Source organism: Ctenopharyngodon idella, chromosome 8, assembly GCF_019924925.1.
Source record: "Ctenopharyngodon idella isolate HZGC_01 chromosome 8, HZGC01, whole genome shotgun sequence".
NCBI lineage: Eukaryota > Metazoa > Chordata > Actinopteri > Cypriniformes > Xenocyprididae > Ctenopharyngodon > Ctenopharyngodon idella.
This window is the reverse complement of record NC_067227.1, coordinates 22,690,210-22,713,647: the sequence shown is the minus strand read 5'-3', so window position 1 is coordinate 22,713,647 and position 23,438 is coordinate 22,690,210. Positions and strand designations below refer to the sequence as shown.

The following is a 23,438-nucleotide window of genomic DNA, read 5'->3' as shown; positions in this document are numbered from 1 at the left end:
ATTATATGGCACCCCAGGCCAGAGCTATGGGACCTGCATGTCTGACAGCTCAGTGCGAGGGGCAGGTGGTGAATGTGTCGCAAAGTATCTTGGATACTATTGTGGAAGCGAGAGCCCCGTCAACCAGACACCTTTACGCTTCGAAATGGAAAGTCTTCATATCCTGGTGTAAGGTGAAAAATATCCACTTCTGGGTGTCAGGTACCTGCTTGTGATTTGTCTTTGGTGCTTAGTGCACTTTCCGAGCCAACTTTTGAACTGCTGCATGCTACAGAGCTGAAAGCGCTCTCATTCAAGATACTGACACGGCTTGTATGGAGTTTAGTAGAGATGACTGTATGGTCAGACTGACACCCAGACGTCGATATGCGCCCAAAGTGTTCTCTACACTGTTTAGAGCACAGGTTATAACGCTGCAAGTGTTTGCTCCTCAGGAGACCACGTCTGCTCCACATCTTTTATGCCGTGGGCTTGGAATAAAGGGATGTTGATTGAGGACATTTGTTTGATGGCAGGTTGGTCTTCTCAGAACACATTTGTTAGATTCCCTCTTTTGCACCTCATGTTTTGTCTGTGCAGAGAGATGTCAGCTGATCTGTTATTGGCTGTTTGCAGCTCCCTTCTCTGTGAGCTGAGTGGTTTCAACTAAGTCCAGTACCAAGCTCTGTTCTGATGCACTGGCTCAGCTGCTTTGATTGGAGCATTTATTCCAGCACCTTAGAAAAGCACTTGAGCTGTTCTCAACTGTGGCTTGTGCCTGATTTGTCGCTTTATATTAGCAACAGATGTCATTTGTTTATTCATCAGTTTGGTGCTTGGAAGTGTTATAAGTAGCAATGCTGTTACTAGTTCATCTGTGGTTTCTCGTTATGAGTGTGTTATCCTTGAGTCAGCTCCTCGCCCTGTTATAGGCTGTTTTAGGTCAGCTACTTAACCTATGTGGTTGGAGTGTGTGACCACCATAGGTTTTGATGTAAAGGATGCCACAAGCTGAATCGCCCTTCACAGTTCACAGCGATTGCGAAATAATAATTGCAATTACGAAATAATGATCACAACTCTGAGAACGTTTATAGGTGTGAAATAGAAAATAGTTAGGCTACTTTACGTAGCCATTTAATAATTTTAAACTTTCAAAAAATGTTAAATATTAGATCAGTTTAGCACAGAATCAACTTCAGCTCTGCTGCCCGCGATATTTCCATGTGCATTGTAAAAACGCGGATGTTTAAGGAAAATGCTGCGACAAGTTTTTGTGCTATCTAGTGGTTAAGGGGATAATAAAATAAAATACTCCTTTAGCCCCGTTGTACCCTATGTAGGCTATTTATAAAAATGTTCTTTACAATATAGCCTACTAACTAAATATAATTATTATTCTGCAGTTTCTTCCCCTTTAAATTTGAGATATCTACCTAAAAATATTAGGCTTTACCTAAAATGTTAAACATTTAAAGAACATGCAAATTAGTGATTTAATAAGGTCAAGTGGAAATTACATTTAGAAGTTATCCAAATTTGACAAAATTAGGGCGTTTTTGTATGCACTAGATTAGGCTATGTATAATCTAGTGGCACATAGAGCTCAGTTGATCAGCTCTCTTCAGAGGCTAAAGAGTTAAAAAATCACGTGTTGAGACAGGGCAATATTGTCACTCCGGCCCATAAGAAAAAAAACCCGGTGTATTTGAGGAAAGAGAACAAAGAAATCATTGCATATAAATTGCTGCACTCTCCGCAGCAGCAGTCGCACAGGCATTGCGCGAGTTGTTTGCACCGCTATTCTCACGCATTTCCACTTCCACCAGCGGTGCTCGAGGATACAGGAGGAGGATGCGGGTCTCCGGGCTTCTGTCAGGCGCTTTCGCTCTGCATGTGTTCCTGACCGTGAGATGCATGCCTTTGCATGGGGGGCGAGGAATGATGAAGCACAAAGAGCCCCCGGTGAGTGTATTAATGCCAGTACTCTTATTTCATACATATGAATGCGTTGTTTCGATCCAGCTCTTAAAAACCGGTAGGCTGCTGTTTAGTTATTATACGTTTATCGTTGCAATTTGCAACAAAAGTTTAAAATTTGAGATTTACTTTGAAAAGTTTGTTAAAATGCTTGAGATTTACTTTGAAAAGTGTAATAGTTTAATAAAATGCTTTTTTTTTTTTACTTTCATGCAACATAACAAATAGAACAATATGAACAAAGCTGGATTTGTTGAGTTTTGGCTTGTTACCAGACTCATGCTATTATACTGGGTCATACATAATCATCATCAATCATAAGTTGTAAAACGGCGTCTGAATCCTCAACAATACGAGCTAGAACCTGTCAGTTTCATCTGGGTTTGTTAACGTTTTATGATTCAGGATTAGTAAAGAATGCTTATGAGAGCAAGTTTATCTCATTTAACTTTTTAACTGCCATTAAATACTCTAGAAGTATTTTTCATCAATTTAAAATATACTCAGAAGCTTACTGCTTTCTTTATGGTTTTCTGTTTATGCCCCATATTTGACGTATTTGTTTGCTTATTAAAATCACACAATCAACCTGTGATCATAATATGAGTACTGAAGAATGGCTTTTTAGTGTTGTGTCTGTGATGACTCAGGTGTAAAACTTATATATAATGCTGTCAGTTTGTTCCCTCAGCAATGACAAAAGAGCGAGGGATTGTGCAGGCATGGGCAAGTTTGTGTTTCTGTGCCATCTGGAGGGACACACACTCTCTCTCACACACATGGATGCATAGCCTACTGTAGAGAGAATTTAGGGAATGTGATAGTCTGCTCACAGAAACCGGACTGTCCTTGTTCCTGTTACAATTATTTTGGCCCCATGCTCCCAGGCACGTCCCCTGCTGAAAGAGAATAGATTGTGTAGTTTGTAAGCCGTGGCACTCAAAATGTTTTGTTTATTATTATTATTATTTTCACATCCCAGTCCCATTCACATTAATGTCTGACCCAGTCACAGGGAGCAGAAAATGTTGGTAAAGGAGTAGACTCTAGGACACTCAGCTCATTTATACAGTTTATTTGAGGTTAATATATGCAATGTAATATTTGCACCCAAAAGGCTATACACCTGTACGGGGACTGTGCTATGTAAGAGCAGTTATGTAATATGTAATATTGTTTTCATTTTTTTTTTTTTTTTTGCAAAAAATAAAGCCTTAATTTGGTGCAACTTATTACATTCAAAAATTGTATGTATGATCAAATTATGTAAGTGCTTAAGATACTGTGTAATACAGAAATGTAACTCAGAACCTTATCTGTTTGGTAATCTTGAGATGATCTCTTTTAGATTGTTGCATCTTAACTTAAGACTACATGGGAAATTGTATACTTATGCAATTTGTCTGTAAATTAAGAAAAGATTTGTCTGGTCCGGGTCCTATAGTGCGTGTATGAGAGAGAAAGAGGGAGTTTTGATGTCACAATGTAATGACTTTCGCTCTCATAAAATCATCACCTGTAACCAAGAGTACACCACAAACCATCGTCTGCGTAGAATAGCAGAGCCGAAGCCAAAACTCACAAAATTACATAAGCAAACCTATAGAGGGCCAAAAGTTACATATTGTAGATTTAAAAGTTTCTGTAATACAGCCTCTGAAGTATAAGTTAATTCACCTGCAAACCAAACAGCATTTCAATCACAAGCAACTTTGTGATTTACGTATATTAATCAAGGTTAGGTGTCTCACTCACCTTAACTTATTGGGTAAATGCCCCTGCTGTGATTTTGACAGGGTCATTCAAGGAAAACATGATATCAGTTTTATGACTTCCTGAATGTGCCAGAGCAGGAATATGTGTGTGTGGGAGAGGGAGAAAATAGGTTTATGTGAATAAGCCAGGTGCCAAAATCCTTCAAGCATTGATCCAAACTTTGAAACATTACTATAGCTGGTAGATAGAGGACTGAGCTGCTGTGGATAAAGTTTAACATGAGCACTAGTGCATAAACGGTATCTGGGAGCTTATCACTGAAAGCTACTTGAAAGTCTCCTTTAGTCCTGCAGTGGACCACTCATCACTCCCAAAGTCAGCTGCAGCTTCTAGGGGATTTACCTGTGAATATTTGTTCAAATGGTAATCCTTTAAAGCTTCATTTATCATGCCATAAAGAGTTGTGATATGTCGGTGTAAGGATTAGATTTTCTTTTTTCTCTCCCTGTCTAATGTCTGTAAACCAGATTGGACAGTGACCCAGATCTTTCATCCTGCACTCTAACCATCCAAAAGGTATTTATAGGGTCAAAAGACTCATTTAAGTACTCTTGATAAATGTGTAAAAAGGAGGGGCTGACAACTATCATACTTAATCATACAATATTCCAACGTACACCATGATGCTTATGGGTTCAGTTCAAGTTAAACTCAGTTAACAGCATTTGTGACATAATGGTGATTAAAATTAATTCTCCTAAAACCTGTTTGAACTTTAAAGTTCTCATCAATTTTATGGTCATTTAAAGGGGTCATATAATGCCACTTTTACAAGATGTAAAATAAGAGTCCCCAGAGTGTGTATGAGAAGTTTTAGCTCAAAATACCCTACAGATCATTTTTTATAGCATGTAAATTTGTCACTTTTTGAGGGTGAGCAAAAACACTCTGTTTTTGTGTGTGTCCCTTTAAATGCAAATGAGCTGCTGCTCTCAAAAGGGGGCAGAGTTTCAGGAGCTCCTCTTAGCACTTAGTAGCACCTCATATAACCTTACGCAGACTCACTGAAAATGTCAGAAACTGTTCAGCATGACTGTTTTATGTTCAAAACAGAGTCGGACAATGAGGGAGAGGCTCAAGAAGAAGTGACAACATTTTGAATACAACAGGATGCTAGTTAGTTAGTTGATGAATTTATGTAACTGATGTGGAGTTAACTATCTTAAAGTCATTGATTAGCATGTTCTGTCATGATAATCTATAAATTGCTCTTGTGGAAACTGTTGTAAGATGCTTACAGAGCCAGAGAATATATGCTGCATGGAGATAGAACAGGTATAGTTTTTGTTGCGTGTTCTTGGGGGCAGGGTTTATGTAAATTCTAGGGTTAGTGATGTCACCAACCCGGGAAGAGGCTCGTTGTAGTCCCTACCAGCCGTTTGTTGTAGTCCTTAAACAGAGAATTTTTTAAAAGAAAATATCTCCATTTGCATTGAACTTTGAGCGTCGTAACTTTGCAGATGTTGTTTATGCTCAAGCAGCAACATTACACAATAACTAAAGTTAAAAAAGTGAAATCGCAATGAACCACCCCTTTAAGGGCTTTCCACCGTTATGTTTGTCATGAAACAAAATTGAAAAATTAGTTATATATGTACACAGTAAAGGTTAGTCAGCAATTTTTTTTCACTATTACACAGTCTTTTGAAACAGAGGCAGTATACAAATATACATACTTCCCTATTCTATAGTAGGCGAAAAACATTTTGTGAAAAGAGTTGTACGTCCAAACTCACAATATTTATAAAACAATGTGCAAAAAGTATCCGGATGACTTACCACTGCTGGCGAGATTCTAAAGTGCACATCCAATGGACACTTTACTATTTTTGAATGACAGTGAAGAGATGCAACTGACTGGTAGGTCACATTACAATGACAACATGACGAATGCAGTACGTCTGGATTACATTCATTCTACACACATTTATACTTCATAGGGCATACTTTTTTAACAGTTGCAGTAATTACTCGTTAAAAAAAAGCACCTATTCAGAGAGTATGCCATTTCGGACAAGGCAGTGAGTGAATGTTTTAATGTTTACATATTGGCATCATTCACTTCCATTGTAAATGACTAACTGTAACCCATATTTTTGTTGTTTTTTTAAAGAAAAGGAGGGCAATGTAGAAATTACAGCAATATAATCAACACTTTCAAGGTCCAGAAAGGTACTAAAGACATTGTTAAAACGGTTGACGTGACTGCAGTGGTTCAACCTTAATTTTATGAAGCGACGAGAATACCTTTTGTGCGCAAAAAACCCCCCAAAAAGAATTACTTTATTCAACAATCCCTTTTATTCCCTGACATTATCCTTACACAGATGACACAGTAAGCACAGTGAAGGCTTCCGTGTTTATGTCCCAGTGCAGGATCAGTATTGGCAGACGCTGTTCACGTGAGCAGCATGACGTATGTATGTGATGCTGACGTGGGAGCCAGCCAATAATGAGTCGCCGTTCTGACGTAGAACACGGAAGCGCTGGACGTAAACAACATATGAGAATGACACAGAAGAGAAGATATTGTTTAATAAATTTGTTATTTTTGTTTTGTTTTTGCGCACAAAAAGTATTCTCGTCGCTTCATAACATTAAGGTTGAACCACTGCAGTCACGTCGACTGTTTTAACGATGTCTTTAGTAACTTTGTGGGCCTTGAAAGTGTTGATTATATTGCTGTCTATGGACAAGTAATATACACTATATTGCCAAAAGTATTGGGACACTCCTCCAAATCATTGAATTCAGGTGTTCCAATCACTTCCATGGCCACAGGTGTGTAAAATCAAGCACCTAGGCATGCAGACTGCAATTCAAGCGTGGTACCGTGACAGGTTGCCACCTGTGCAATAAGTCCATTCGTGAAATTTCCTCACTACTAAATATTCCATGGTCAACTGTTAGTGGTATCATAACAAAGTGGAAGCAATTGGGAACAACAACCACAAAGTGGTAGGCCACGTAAAATCACAGAGCGGGGTCAGCGCATGCTGAGGCACACAGTGCGCAGAAGTCGCCAACTTTCTGCAGAGTCAATAGCTACAGACCTCCAAACTTCATGTGGCCTTCGGATTAGCTCAGGAACAGTGCGTAGAGAGCTTCATGGAATGGGTTTCATGGCCGAGCAGCTGCATCCAAGCCTTACATCACCAAGTGCAAAGCGTCGGATGCAGTGGTGTAAAGCACGCCGCCACTGGACTCTAGAGCAGTGGAGACGTGTTCTCTGGAGTAACAAATCACGCTTCTCTGTCTGGCAATCCGATGGACGAGTCTGGGTTTGGTGGTTGCCAGGAGAACGGTACTTGCCTGACTGCATTGTGCCAAGTGTAAAGTTTGGTGGAGGGGGATTATGGTGCGAGGTTGTTTTTCAGGGGTTGGGCTTGGCCCCTTAGTTCCAGTGAAAGGAACTCTTAATGCTTCAGCATACCAAGACATTTTGGACAATTTCATGCTCCCAACTTTGTGGGAACAGTTTGGGGATGGCCCCTTCCTATTCCAACATGACTGTGCACCAGTGCACAAAGCAAGGTCCATGAAGACATGGATGAGCGAGTTTGGTGTGGAGGAACTTGACTGGCCTGCACAGAGTCCTGACCTCAACCCGACAGAACACCTTTGGGATGAATTAGAGCGGAGACTGCGAGCCAGGCCTTCTCGTCCAACATCAGTGCCTGACCTCACAAATGTGCTTCTAGAAGAATGGTCAAAAATTCCCATACACACACTCCTAAACCTTGTGGAAAGCCTTCCCAGAAGAGTTGAGGCTGTTATAGCTGCAAAGGGTGGGCCAACTCCATATTAAACCCTACAGATTAAGAATGGGATGTCATTAAAGTTCATGTGCACGTAAAGGCAGGCGTCCCAAAACTTTTGGCAATATAGTGTACCTCTCGGATTCCATCAAAAATATCTTAATTTGTGTTCCGAAGATGAACGAAGGTCTTATGGGTGTGGAATGACATGAGGGTGAGTAATTAATGACAGAATTGTCATTTTTGGTTGAACTAACCCTTTAAATCACTGTTTTGCTACTGAAAGTAGCTTGTACTCTCAGCTGAGTTAGTTGAAAGCAATGAGAAAAATCCTAACAATTCATCCATTATGCATCACAAGTACCTGACATTTTTTGCAACATAATGGTCCCATATTCACACAATATCAATCTTTCTTATCAATCTTCCTCAACAAAGGATTCTGAACAGTTCAGATATGATTAACCTGAATTTAGTGATTCTGGATCTCTGCTGGTGTTTTGCAGTAATCTAGGGCATAGTTCTCAAAAACAGTACATATAGGGGCAAACAAGCCCCTCAGATGCACCATGCCAGGACCTCTTATCAGGATTTCCTCTGTGCTGAAAGCATGTGTGAACACAAGAGAGAGACGGGGGGACGTGGGAGCTCTAGGCATAGACAGGCAATGTTCTATGGGAGTGAGGCTCAAGCACAGATCTCCACTGGCAAATTTAACCACACATGAAAGGAGAGCATTTATAACTTGGCTTTATCTGAAACATAAATGAAGTCAAACTACAGGCAAAACGCTGACTCAAAATATCTCCAGCATTAAAAAATGAATCAGAAAGCATTGTTGGCTAGCTTTCAAACTCTCTGAGACCATTTTTTCTCTCCCTGTCTGATGTCTGTGAACCTATTAAGCACTGACCCAGAATTTTGATCCTACTCTAAAAGGTATTTTCAGTAACTCTAGGGTCAGACGGTTCATTTAAACAATGTTGATAAAAGTGAACAGCTACATTCTTACAATTCAATCTGATCTTACTTCCAGTAACTGCAGTAAACCCTTAGCATTCCTGTCTCATGCCACTACCTTGGTTTCCATTTTGTGTATTTAAAGTGTGATTTTGTTGCTTTAATCTTCTCAGACATTTAATGAAATAAACTGCTTAAACTTTGGGGATTGCGTTTTGGCAGAACATCAGGGCACCTTGGGCAATGCTTTCTCTTTAGATTACACACACATACACACACACGAAAAAGCAACCTATTGTGTTGACTTCATTCCCCCCTGCATAGTATAGCCAAATGTGTCCTAACTTGCCCTCCATTTTTGAGAAGTGGGTCATACACATATACACTTTGAACTGGAGTTCTAAAAACTTGCATTGTAAATGAACAATGCAGAAAGCACCTCATCTATGTATTTGCCAGATGTGGAATGTGTGTGTTATTCCAGGGTAAAGGCCGATCTCTCCCACTGATAGGTCAGGAGTCATAATGCAGTCAGATGTTATGATGAGATAAACAACTGAGAAAATAAGAAATTTAATCAAGCGTCTGGTTTGAATTTCACTTTGTAATCAGTTTGGTCTGTGACATTTGATTGATCTCTACAGTGTAAGTGCTTAGTGTAAATATTTTAAATGAAAAAAAGATGATGCCATACACTTTTAATGAATATTTCTGTGAATATAGATGTTTCATGAGCTTTTTCATGCATTTTGTGAAAGCAACATGTGGAAAAGTTTGGAAATGGTACTGAAATGCAATATATATGTAAGCAATACGGTACAAGAGGCTTTGCTGTATCGTGAATAAGTCATTGTTAGACATGATGCGAAGCGGAGTGCCTGCAGCCCCTTCAGCTGTGACTTATTCCTCGAGCCTTGAGTACCTTATTGCTTTTATAAAACTGTTACACAATACAAATATTAAAGCCAGAAATATGAATCAATGCAACTTTCATGAAGTAAACTTTCTAAAAACCTTTCTTCCGCCAGAAAAAAATATTCCCTGACTGTGAACAGCAACAGAAGTTACATTTTCACACCATTAGATGGCGGCAAAGACTGTCTTTATGAGTGTGTCAGTCAGTAGTGAAGACTTTTACATTGAAAAGACTGAATTGTTGTGAACACGGAACAAGATGCATCTGACAAATGCTTTGACTAGTGCTGTCAGTCACGGGAAAACCACTTAAATGTTAAAAGGACAAGATTATACAACGGACATTTAAACAGATTTTGACCTGAAGGAAAATGCTAAATCTGAATGCAGTTAATAAACTCGCTCACTCGATCTTTTTCTCACAGCACTCTTCTACATAATACAGTAAGCTTCAATGAACAATATCAATTGAGAACATACAGTTTACATTGCTAAGAGTGGTTGCTAAGGGTGTTGTGTAGTGATACACAGAACCATTGGGTGAAGCGGTCATAGCCGTGTTTTATCGTGAATAAAACAGCTATTGACAAATCAGAATCAAGGACAGGAACTAACCGTTTTATAAAGGGTTTTATATATATATATATATATATATATATATAATACCCCCGATACCAAAGACCGATACCTCACGTGATGTAACTGACAGAATTTTCTGTGGACAGAGACACCGGCGGCGGCAGCAGCAGAAACGATGTCAGCCTCAGGGGTGTGGAAATACTTTAAAATCAATGATGACAACACACACATTGCGAACTGCATGCTTTCAATCACAATTCGTTATTGATTAGTGAAGGCGGGATAGGCGGAATAGCGCTGAATGACACAGACCAGAAGCGCTCCCTCTCGCGTGCTCTCTCTCTCTCTTTCTTGCGCGCGATCCCAGTTCTCTCAGACAGCGCGCGATCAGTTCTCCTTGCGCCTGAATGGTCAAATGCACACATAGTTGTCAAAATGTCCATCGTGTGGAGTATCTCACGTAAATACAGTCAGTCATGGCTTAAGTGGACGTAAACATTTGGGTGAAAACAGGATATGTGTCAGTATCCATGGATTCGGTCTTAAAGGGACCGTAGCCTATATTTGTCATTAATGTTAATAAAATAACAAAATATGTTAAATAAATGTATACATGGTAAATGAACCTACTGTATCTGAAAAACAAGTTTATTTAATTTGTATCTCTATAGTATTTGTTGTATTGTTTGTAATTTGTTTGTAAATTTCATTTTATATAACAACATTTGTAAGTCGCTTTGGAGAAAAGCGTCTGCTAAATGACTAAATGTAAATGTAAATGTAACAATTATATATATATATTGGTAATTATGCCCTTTGAAGGTTATTGGACACTGTGAAATTTTTGTTCTTTAAGTTTGTGACAAGCACATAAAAAATATTACTTTTTCATTACAGTAGGTAATAAAGAAGCTGTCCTACATTCATTAGTCTCACAAAAAAAAAAAAAAGAGAGAGAGAGAGAGAGAGAGAGAGAAATTAATAAATGTATCGGTATCGGCGAGTACTAGAAAAAAAGTATCGGTACTCGTACTCAGTCCTTAAAAAATGGTATCGGTGCATCCCTAATATATATATATATATACATTTCTAAGAACTTGGCATATTCATTTTAAACTAGAATGTTCCTTTTCTTTATCGTGGACACTGTTATTTGTCATTGAGTGAATTAACTATCAAGTATACAGTGAGCAATACCTGTAACCTGATCCAAAACACAAATAGGATAATGAACCTGAACTGTCTGTGCACATGTTGAAATCAGTGTGCTGGTAGAAAGTCTCTCTCAGAGCACAGGGCACATTCCATAGTTCCTGCTGGGCATTGTCTCCAATATAGCAGCTCTGCTTCACGCTTGAGGAATCACCGCTGAGCCTCCGTCCCTGGGAGAGAGACATGGGGTCATAGAGGGGAAAACGTTTAGCCTGTTTGCTGTTTCTTTGCAAAAGTCCTAAACATTTTATAATATGTTGTAAACCAGTCAGGAAAAACACCAAAAAGGCACCAAAAATCTTGTCACAACTGTGTTTTTCTCACATTGTAAAAACTTAAATTCTTTAAATCTAAACATTTCACTTTTTGAAATAAAATTTGGTTCTGATGATTTCATGTAAATTAAGTATTTAGACATCTGGGGTCGGTAAAAGTGGGTAAAAGGTAAGACTGTACATGAAAGCTGAAGCATCCTGAAGTTTAAAGCCTCTATAAATGCCTCAAAATTCTGCCTGAAAGCACCACAGTGCTGCCCACGGCATTTTTCTCTGTTTTTAACGCCCATGTTAATGAACAGCCATTTCCTCCAAAGAATGTTTAGGGACACTAACCAGTCCATCCGCAATCATATCTCACAGTAAGTAAACAGCATCACCCACGGAAAATACATGATTTGGCTTTTTGTATCAGATTATGTTGGTTTGGTTTTTTTAATGTTCCTTAACATATTTATGTTCATTATCATGAACGGTTGCCTTGCCAAAGGGGTCAGTATGTTAAACTTTTTTTTTTTTAATCTAATGCCAGTTGATCATATTTGAGACAACAGACTTCTGTTAAATAAATATGTCATGAACAATTACTCTCAGTTTACTTTGATATACAGTACACTACCGTTCAGTGGATTAGGGTTGGTAAGATTTTTTAATGTTTTTGAAAAAAGTCACTTATGCTTATGAAGGCTGCATTTATTTGGTCAAAAATACAGTAAAAACAGTAATATTGTGAAATATTACAATTTAAAATAACTTCTATTTTAATATATTTTACTATGTAATTTATTTGAATATTTGTCACATGATCCTTTAGACATCAATCTATTATGTTGATTTGGTGCTCAAGAAATATTCTTGACGTTACATTCTGTTCTTTTGTAACATTTTAAATGTTTTTAATGTCACTTTTGATCAATTTAAAGCATCCTTGCTGAATGAAAGTATTAATTTCTTAAAAGAAAAAAAAATCTTACTTTAACCCCAAACTTTTGAATGGCAGTGTCCAATTTATGGAGCTTGCAGTAAACTTCACTTACACTCACAAGAGCATAACAACATAATGTAAGCAATTCATCCGATGGGAGGCAAAAACATGAAAGTAACACAATGAAATTGTTCATAACAGGCTAGAATAGAGATGACAGTCACAGAGTGAAACAATAGTAAAATTAGATGGGTTTTTTTTTTTTCAAGTTATGAGTCAAATGCCTCAGAAGGAATTTCTTGATTTCTCCAATACACAACTACTTTTAAATGCCTTTCAATGGAGAAACATGCTTTTTATGGTGTAATTATGGCATCTACCAGCAGGGCTAACTAGCTAACCATCATTAAGTTCATGCAGGTCTTCCATCTTTCCATGACAGGGTTTGTCACAGATTCCTCATTTGCACTCTGAGAAGAGGAGAGACAGGGTCCTCCACCCTCAGGACACCTTTAAACCTCAAGCAAAGGGTGAGCCACAGCTCAACACCCAACTCAGGAACAGCTCCGGGGGTGCAGGTCCACTGCGCTGTGGCGTCCCAGACTACCCCGACCAGAGAGAGGTGCATCTCAGCACCCACCCCCGACAGAAACGCTTTGTGATTTTTGGAGGACGCTGGCCAAAAACTGACCTCACTTACAAGTAAGGTGTAAAATATTATAAAATTATAAGTAATTTATAATATATTAATTATATTAGCATATAAATCCACTAAAAACTGAATATTGATTGTATGATTTCATTAGTATTCAGTAGGTGCTTTTGTCCTACCTCATGTTATTCCATTCACACCAAGCAAAATAGTAACAAGTGATTAGAAGTTAACTAAAACAAGGCCCAGACCTTTTCAGTGTCTCAGAGCCTTTTTGTTTTCAACAAAAGGGACATTTCCCCCATTTTTTCTATATCTGAATGAACGGTAATGTTTCTGTGCTGATAGCACTTTTTTATCTCTGTTCTGATCGTACTTTAGCAGGCAGTTTATGTGGAGGAATGCAGGGGCATTATAGTCAGACCTGTGAGGGAGGAAAGGCCCGTCTTTGAAAAAGAAAGTAATCAGCCACATTTGTACAAGAATCTATTCACTGGCAGCACAGTGTGTATACATCCGGTGGAAGATATAGGATACACTCTTTTCTTTGTATGGTCGTGTTGCTGGATTTTTCTTTGTTTAACATTTTTATGGCTGAATAGTACAGGGGTATGTACAATGTGTATTAGAATGGGGCATCATAAGATGAACTAGATGTTTACACACACACACACATAAAAAAAAAATAAGAATTGTCAATTTTGATTTCATGGTGAGCAAAGTTTTTTATATTTTAATTTTTTTTTTTTAATGTATTGTACATTTATAACACTATACTTTGTCTTATATTGCCTTGAAATTAAATTTCAGAAAACTGGTTAATGCTGTTGTGAGGGCTTCTAACACAACGGTTGATGGAGTGACTGATAATTTCACATCTTTCTTTATTCTGGCTAGCGGAGTCTCTTCTCTCAATATATTTTTTTCTCCTTTGGAAAGTCATAGTAATGCTATCGTAATTTTTTTTTTCTTTTGCTATTGGGGCATATAAGAACACAAAAATATACAGTTGCAAGAAAAAGTATGTGATCCACTTGCAGAATCTGTGAAAATGTGAATAATTTTAACAAAATTAAATAGAGAGATCATACAAAATGCATGTTATTTTTTATATATAGTCGACAAAAAAAAAAAAAAAAAAAATAGCTGAATTTATTAAAATGACCCCATTCAAAAGTTTGTGAACCATTGATTCTTAACACTGTGTGTGGTTACCTGGATGATCTACGACTGTTTTTTTTTTTTTTTTTTTGTGATGGTTGTTCATGAGTCCCTTGTTTGTTCTGAGCAGTTAAACTGCCCAATGTTCTTCAGAAAAATCCTCCAGGTCCTGCAGATTCTTCAGTTTTCCAGCGTCTTTTGCATATTTGAACCCTTTCCAGCAGTGACTGTATATAGAAGTTTACCCAACTATGACGACTTCTGCTTCTAAGAAACCCGGAAATGTGAAAGGACACAAGTGTGACCCCTCCTGTTCGGACCACCCACTCTAAGTGGGACTCGAACCTGGGTCCGCCGGCATGGGAGTCGGACGCTAAAGGAGGCTAAAGACTGCAGTCTCTAAAGCACCTATTGAGATCAGGGGAGTGAGGTTTACACGCGCAGCTCTTACCGGCCTACGTCCGTTACACTCACCCCCCTAAACCTCACACCCATCCAGGTCATGGCACCAATGTAACCCCTCCTGTTCGAACCGTCTGCTCTAAGTGGGACTCAAACCCAGGTCTGTCGGCATGGGAGTCGGGCGCAAGGAGGCTAAAGATCAGGGGAGTGAGGTTTACACGCACACCTCTCACCGGCCTACATCCGTTACACAAGCTTTAAAAATGGAAAAATTAAAGATCAGAATAGCTAAGCTGGAGGGGCTGAATCGAAACACATTCCATGACACAGACAGGTGTGTGTGCCCTCTGATAAAGCTTGGCTTCCTTTATTAAAATGTGCATTTTTAAATCATTTCTGATGCAAGTAGAAACAGCTTGTTAACTTGAGCTACACAAATTATTACTGCTGTTCAACACAAAAATTTGAAGAATGCTTAAGTGCTCACATTTGTGTAAATGACTATAATAAAATGTTAATCATGCCCAAGTTCTAAGTGAAGATCCAGAACAGTTTGAAACGATACAGTGTTTGTTTGAGGTTACATGATTCCTGTTGAGTTCTGCCCCTGTCAGAGAACTGGGTCATAAAGCTGCACACATAATACCACCACAACTGCGGTTTCATTATGCTCATAAAATAACCAATCAGAACACATTATGAGATCATGTGACATGCTCACCAGAGATATGCCAATGGTGATGAATAATAAAGATAAATCACTGGTGGTCTCTGATGTGGGTTTGTGTCGGTTGGTGGTCCAGCAGTGAAAGGCCGGTGGTCTGGAACACAGTGTGTTTATGCAAGGGCAAAAGTGGTCACATGTTTTTTGTTGATAAACTTTGAGCATGACTGTGTCTTTCTGTGTTCAGAATCCAGCGCTTCCCGTGGCAAATGAGTGAGGATAAAGTGAGGCGAGTTTTACAGGAAGCTCTGAAGGTCTGGAGTGATGTCACACCCCTCACCTTTACTGAGGTTAACAACCAAGAGGCTGACATAGTCATCGACTTCACAAGGTAACAATAAAAAAAATTATGTTTCACTATGCTTAGGTGTAACAAAGTGAAGGATTGGGGATTTTGTAATTTTTGTTTTAGGTCTTCAGCTCATCTTCATCTAACTAAACAACTAATAAGATTTCATACTGACATATGTTGACATAAATGCAGTGCTATGCTGTCAAATCATGTTCTCAATTCAACTTATTTCTGAAATACCCTCATCACAGGTGTATTTGTCATCCTTGATTAATTCATCTTGCAAATCTACCAGCAAATTTGTACTTGCAAAGTTAAAATGCCATTTATTCCTGTGATGGCAAAGCTGATTTTTAGCATAATTTCTCCAGTCTTCAGTGTCACATGATCTTTCAGAAATCATTCGAATATGCTGATTTGCTGCTCAAGAAACATTTCTTATTATTATGAATGTTGCAAACAGTTGTGCTGCATAATTTTTTTGTGGAAACTGTGATAATTTTTTTTGTTCTGGCATGAAACTCTAGATGGCGCTGGCTGATAGGTCCTTAACTCATTTGGTAGCGATCACATCATTATCTTCATAGCGCAGCTGATTGTTTGCTGTGGTATCAGCGTCTAATGAGCTTGCTGCTCAATCATTCAAATACCTGGCATCGTTTGCTGTTAGCAGTCTGCAGCGCACTTTCAGAAACCCTCCACCTTCCCCAGCTCCACCTGTATAGATCTGCTACGGGGTTTATTTCATGTATGTTATATGTGCAGCAGCAGCATGTCTTACATGCTCACAGCAATGTCTGTGAATGTATTGGCAGTAGCAAGTCTCTGTACTTGCTCTGCAGCAGCAGCAGAGTAACAGATCTATTTCGCCAAGACTAAATACATTACATTGCCATATCCATTACCATGGCAATCTCTCTGAGAGTTGTCATGACAGAACAAAGCATATATCTGAAATAGAAAACTTTTGTAAAATTATAAATGTCTTTACTGTCACTTCTGATAATGCATTCATGCTGAATAAAAGTATTAATTAAAAAAAATCTCACTGACCCAAATGGTAGAGTGGTATAGTAAAGTACAATATAGTATAGTACAGTACCATTCTGCTGGACATGTGATCTCAAGATAGAAGCGATAATGAGGGGTGACCACCCTCATCTAGAATAAAATAGCTTTTTCTTGACCACTGATTTATTTTTAATTTCTTATTTTCATATTTATGTCTTTAGTTATAAGACTAAAGAAATGAATATACGGAAAAACATTAAATTATTGCTATATGTCCTATATTAGGTACTGGCATGGTGATAATTTGCCCTTTGATGGCCCTGGTGGGATCCTGGCTCATGCTTTTTTCCCAAGGACACACCGGGAGGGAGACATTCATTTTGACTATGATGAGTCCTGGACAGTGGGCAATGAACTTGGTAAGTTGTAAAGATACAATCCTCATCTTACTGCTTCACTGCCTGCTACTCACTTGGAAATCCCTGATACAGATAACACACATTCTTGGTAACGAATCAGTAAATGTATCATAGATTTTGTTTTCAGTAAAAATTACCTGGAAATTTCTGATACATCTCTGATAAGACAAGCAGAAAAAATGTTTCTTTTTTTCTTTTTCTTTTTTGCATATCTGACACAAATCTCAAGCACGATCCACATCTATTTGGGATTTGACTGATAAACCAATCAGACTTTTAATCATTTGAGATTTGACTTGTGTGTGACATCATACATGTTTTTGTGTAACAATTTTAGTGAGATGTCATGACACATGAGCAGATGCTACATTTCTAGTTTTACGTCTCTCATTACACACTGACAGCAACACTCAGCTGTTGTATAAGTAAGTCTTTTGGCATCCTGTTAACACTTACATCATTACTACAGAAACCGATGCAGAACCACCAGATATCGACAAATCAGAAAAGATAAGAAAAAACAAAATGACAATCATTCCTTAAGATCACATTTGAAAACCAAATCAGATTTGTGTGAAAAAAAAAAAAAAAAAAAAAAAAAATCATATTTTCATTTGTCATCCTACAGGAACAGATCTTCTTCAGGTGGCAGCACATGAGTTTGGCCATGTCCTGGGTCTACAGCATTCTCTGGAGCCTGGAGCCATCATGTCCCCATTTTACAGCTTCTCCTATCCCCTCCAGCTCAGTGAGGATGACAAGAAAGGGATCCAATACCTCTACGGCCCCCGTCCCCAAGCCCCGCCGCAAATTCCTATGGAAACCAATGAGATTATCACTAGTGCAGTGAGTCGCAGAACGCATCATCCCACTTCACAGTTCATCTGCGATCAATTACACTTAAGAAATTATTATTATTAACATTGAAAAACATTAAAGGAATGTCAGCAGCAACATCAACAACAGTATAATGTTTATTACTATATATATATAGAGAGAGAGAGAGAGAGAGAGAGGTTACAGTGAGGCGCTTAAAATAGTAGTGAATGGGGCCAATCTGTTAACATTAAAATACTTATTGTTTCAATAGTATATGCATATACCATTTTAGTGTTAAAAAAAATGCTTACTAACCTTTTATTTATGAAATTACATCCAATTTTACAACTTAAACCCTTAAACCCTAAAATGACATAAAAAAGATGATTTAAACAGCTCTACAGCTCAAATAATACTAGTATATAATACAATAATTATACAAGTGCTTCATTTTAACCTCAATTTTTTAAAAAGAAAAAGAAAACCTTTTTTACTTTTTTTTTTTTTTTTTGTGGTAATCAATGTTTTTATTATTATTATTATTGTATTACAATTTTATTGTATTACAATGATTATTGTATTAAACCAAGAATGTGCTCCCTTTTTTTCACTCCCATTATTCCATCTCCTTTTCTCCCGCTGTCACTGACTGTAGCCTGACGCTTGTCACACAGATTTCGATGCTGTGTCTATAATCCGTGGGGAATTGTTCTTCTTCAAGGCCAGCTATGCCTGGCGCATCAGGGAGGGCCGTCTGCAGGCGGGATACCCTGCCCTGGCCTCCCGACACTGGAGGGGCATTCCAGAGAAAATAGGCGCCGCCTATGAAGACAAAAATGGCAATATCTGGTTCTTTGAAGGTGGGTGAGTTCAGCACCGGTGGCTGACTGTGGTGATTTGTGGTTGGAGGACAGGATCAGACAGGCCTGGTTATATACATATCTACACATGGTGACGGGTGGTGCGGTACTTCCCCTTGACCCATATACGAAGCATCCTGAATTGTGGCTCTAATACAGGGCATGATAAAACACGACCATGTTGAACGTGCTACTAACAACAGATAAATACAAAAGTGTTGTGCAGTACAGTTTCTGAACAGAATTGTGCACTTTTAGGTGGTTGCTGTAGCTGAGATGGTAATTCTCTGAATTAATTTTCAGTGAACAAAATTAAATGTAACTTTTCAAAATTGAAAATTTGGTTGAAATTTAGTTCATTTAGACTAGCATAGGTTCAGTGAGTCAAACATGGGGTACATTGGATTGCTGTAAATGCTGTAAACAATTCACCACTAGAGGGAGCACCTGTGATAGTGACTCAAGACAATGTTATTGACAAAAGGTGATCCCATTAATATGTCTTAAATTCACTTTTTCATAAATTAAGGCCATTAAAAAATCTAATCATAACATTTTGTGGTCTGTATACTATTGAGATTCTGTACTTTTAGAGCTTTAGAGGGCTATAGAGTACATTTTTATACTGATTTATCTAACCACAGTTGAAAAACATCTTAAGCCATCACAGAATATTGAATATCATTCAAAAGGCTAAAAATATCAGGATTTTGTTTTTATTTCTTATCACCTAGCCCTAATCACATACTGAACATATAGATGTATTGTTTAAACCTCACTATTTTGATATTTTTGATAATAAAAAATATAGGCTACATGATTTAAAAAATGTATAGTGTGAATTTCCATTTCATTCCGAATTTCAACAAGCAGATACATATTATTATTTTTTACAGAGGACAAATATGCCTTTGCCATTATCAAAGTGCAGTGAATTTGCAGATAGGCAAACATAATAATGCTAAAATGAAATATAGTTACACTGAATTAAAATCATACATTAATGCAGTAATATTTATAACACACTCTTTCTCTTGTGTCCTCTGTAAGGTTCCAACTACTGGGTGTTTGATGCAGAGCGCAAGATATCAGGACCAGAACCTCTGGAGACTATAGGCCTCCCTGTCGTGCACATTCAGGCTGCACTGCGCTTAAAGGAGCACTACGGCCACCATACATACTTCTTCAAGTCAGGAAACTACTGGCGTTTGGATCCCCAAGAAAACAGAGTGGACACGGCCTTCCCACGCAAAATTCAGCAGGACTGGTGGGGCGTCCCTGATGAGATTGATGCTGCCTTCCAGGATGCCCACGGTACTTCCAGCTCAGCCTTTTTAATACATATCAGTGAATGTTAATATTAACATGAAAGAAATCAGGTCACATAATTAAGTTAAGAAAGTTTGCTGAATTGCGTTTTTGAACAAATCGAGTGACTTATTCAATGACCCATTTCTAAATCACTTCATTTCTGAATGAATCAGCTGTTTTGAACCAACCGTTTGATTTAATTCAATGACTTGCCCCCACCTACTGGCAGTTTTAGTTTCATATTAAAAGTATATTTTCAGTTTTCAAATAATTTCATATTTAAATATTCAAAATGTCTTAAAACATTAATATAACAGTATTATTTATGCAGTTGTAACTACATGAGCTGCATTAAACATCTAAATCCCACTTCAGATGCAGATTCCTTGCCACCTCTGTAATTCAAAGATGGATTTTGTTGATACTGCATTCATTTGATTGGTAACAGCCTGGTTATGTCTTATTAATCTGATTGAATTTGTTGATTAAATGGAAGAATGGACATAAAAGATGATGGATACATCTAGGAAAGTAAGAAAAAATGGCCTTATGTAGGTAACAGTTAATTTACCTTTATACTTAAAAGTTAACCCCACTTAATAGAAGAATTCATTTCTGTCACTGCTGCAAACTAACCACTGCACAGAATATGAAGAACTTGAAAATGCTGGTATATATGATAGTATGAATGTTATTGTGAAGGACTAGACATGGAGGCGAAGGTAGAACCCAAATGCAGGAAGTTTAATAAACTCAGTAAACAATTCCAAAACAGACATAGTTGATGAAGTAGGCAAGGTAATCAGTGACAAGTAATCAATCCAACCAGGCAAACAAAGCAAAAACAGTAATCCAACCAAGAAAGGTACAATGGTTATAACAACAAGACAATGAAACAGGCAATGGAAAACTGCTCAGTAAGGCAGTGAAATGGCTGGCAATACTTTGCAAAGTATCTGTGGTAAGGCATGGCTATTTATAGGGGTGTTAATAACAGGAAGTAACCATATAAGGAACAGCTCACAGTTCTTGGCTATTCGGGAGAGGACTCCCTCTGGTGGTCAGCTGAATGGATACCAGTCTCATTCGTTACAGTAATCATTAACACAATCCCCTAAAACAATATAAAAAAATTTTTGTCAGTATCGGACATCCTTAATCTCAGAACAGTCATGTTCATGAGATTAAGTGACATATGTGACATATGAATAAAATTACTTAAATGACTTCATCATTTTGAGTCACTTTGACCAAGAAACAAACAAACAAACATTTTCTATGTTATACTAAACAGACTTTTTAGTGGATAAAACTCAAAATGTGTTTGTGGGTCAAAGTGACTGAAAAAGATGCAGCAGGTCATGTTCATGGAGTAAAGTGACTCATAAATACTTTCTTAATTCAGTATAATACAGTTCAATTGTACTGTGGTCATTTTCTTATTTTGGTGAGCTTCACATTGATTTGCTGCCAAATTACGGTGATTCAAGTTCAATCCAGGAGTAGGAATTGGAGAAAAATGTCATAGGCAGTCGTTTGATTTGTTACTGCTCTGCCAGTTTTAATTGGTGAGGGTGACAGACCTCTGACAGAAGAGGGTGATATTTCAGCAGCAGCAGTTGTTTTGTTCCATCACATACTACTTGTGCACACTCATGTTTACAATTTATAATTGCAAAGTATAAAAACATTGGTTTATGAATGCAAAAAAAGTTTCCCATTAATACTTTTTCTTACATGAGATCATGTAAAACTGTTGTATACCCTACAGGCTTTGCCGTCTTCATCAGTCGCCGACAGTACTGGAAGTTTGACCCAGAGCAGCGTAAGGTATTGGAAGGTTACCCGCGCTACATTGGTGCAGACTTCTTTGGATGTAGCATGCCATAAACCCTCAGGAATCTATTCTGTCTCTTTCACCGTGTTCTTACACTCTGGTTTGAAGCATACAGTGTAAATGTCCCAACATTTTCATGATGACGAACTGTACTATGTAACCTAAGTACTTGTTCGCCTGGGCATTTCTCTTCCCTTCACCTCAAAAATGTCTGAATAATCGAATTTCTTCTCAGGAAATCTTGCACATCTGAGCTTTATGAACCACGAGCAGCTATGTCTGTATTTGTTGTATATCAAGCAACCATTGTGTAAGAAGACATAAATACTCTGTTGGTAAGGTGCTAAATAAGGTGCTAAAAAATTTGTCAGGGATCTTTGCATCAGTTGCAATGTCCGTAACTCTTATCTAAAAGTTTTTACAATTCTTTGCGAGTTTTACTGTATCTTAAATTGTGCAGTTTATATTGATTAAATAACACAAGAAAAACCTAATTAGACATAAAGTTTCTCTCATTCAAAATGATTTTTAAATAAGAGAAAAGGTAAAAGGCGAAGGATGTTTTGTGTTTAATAATGATTTGGTAAGAACACAAAATCTTGACACAAGCATTTGTTTATGATGTTGAGACTGTATGCTAATATATCAACAGACAAACTAGCACTCTTCAGTGCAGGACACTGACAATGTTTTAAATCTTTTCTTTTTAATATACTAGCTTGGAATTTTTTTTTTACATCATCTGTGTAAATTTTTTTCCTATATTTTCTCTATCCTAGTTTTTTTTTTTTTTTTTTTTTTTTTTTTTTGTAGCTTTTACATTATTTCTTCTGCTTTTCATATTTACTGTGTAAATACTTTTATATAAAATGTGTGTTGTATTTTGGTACAATTAAAATATTCCCAGACCACTTATTTGTCTGAAATTTTCTGTGATCCACTCATTTATAATTGTAGTTTTATTCATAATTGTACTTATAGTTTTATTTGCAATTTTATTTATTTATCCATCCATCCATTCATTCACTGCATTAAAATGAAAACAAATACAAGGAGAAAAGTAAAAAGTTATGCACAGTTTCATTAAAATTAATATAAATAGTCGGTTTTTATCATAGTTTGATGTATATTAATATAATATATACATTTTCAATTTATAAAACAATTTTCATCTGTTACATTTAAAGGATTAGTTCACTTTTAAATGAAAATGACCCCAAGCTTTACTCACCCTCAAGCCATTCTAAGTGTATATGACTTTCTTCTTTCAGATGAACATAATCAGAGTTATATTAATAAATATAATATCATGATGCATCTAAGCTTTATAATGGCAGTGAACGGGACTAGTATGAGTATGAAACTCAAGAAAGTACATCCATCCAAAGCAAAACGTACTCCGCTTTCAAAAGTAAAGCGATGCATTTGTGTAAGAAAATTATAAATATTTAAAAAGTTATAAAGTAAAATATCTAGCTTCCACCAGACCACTTTCCGTATTCAACTTACGAAGAAAGTGTAATGCCTCTCGCAGTTCAAAATGCTTATGCTACGTCCTACACCCTATTCAACTTATGAAAAAAGCTTAACT

The 23,438-nt window shown here is 37.5% G+C and overlaps 1 protein-coding gene across 1 annotated transcript in view; it reads left to right on the top strand.

Annotated features, from left to right (window-relative positions):
* Window positions 1-22,758, top strand: part of mmp11a (matrix metallopeptidase 11a) — a 59,987-nt gene extending 37,229 nt beyond the window's left edge. Inside the window, exons 3-10 of the mRNA XM_051902098.1 lie at window positions 1,809-1,944; window positions 12,802-13,061; window positions 15,486-15,629; window positions 16,887-17,020; window positions 17,649-17,866; window positions 18,495-18,699; window positions 19,750-20,013; window positions 21,782-22,758. Coding sequence (XP_051758058.1) covers window positions 1,834-1,944; window positions 12,802-13,061; window positions 15,486-15,629; window positions 16,887-17,020; window positions 17,649-17,866; window positions 18,495-18,699; window positions 19,750-20,013; window positions 21,782-21,900 — 1,455 coding nt within the window. The 5' untranslated portion in view covers window positions 1,809-1,833 and the 3' untranslated portion in view covers window positions 21,901-22,758. The remainder of the gene's footprint in view (window positions 1-1,808; window positions 1,945-12,801; window positions 13,062-15,485; window positions 15,630-16,886; window positions 17,021-17,648; window positions 17,867-18,494; window positions 18,700-19,749; window positions 20,014-21,781) is intronic.
* Window positions 22,759-23,438: the final 680 nt, after the last annotated feature.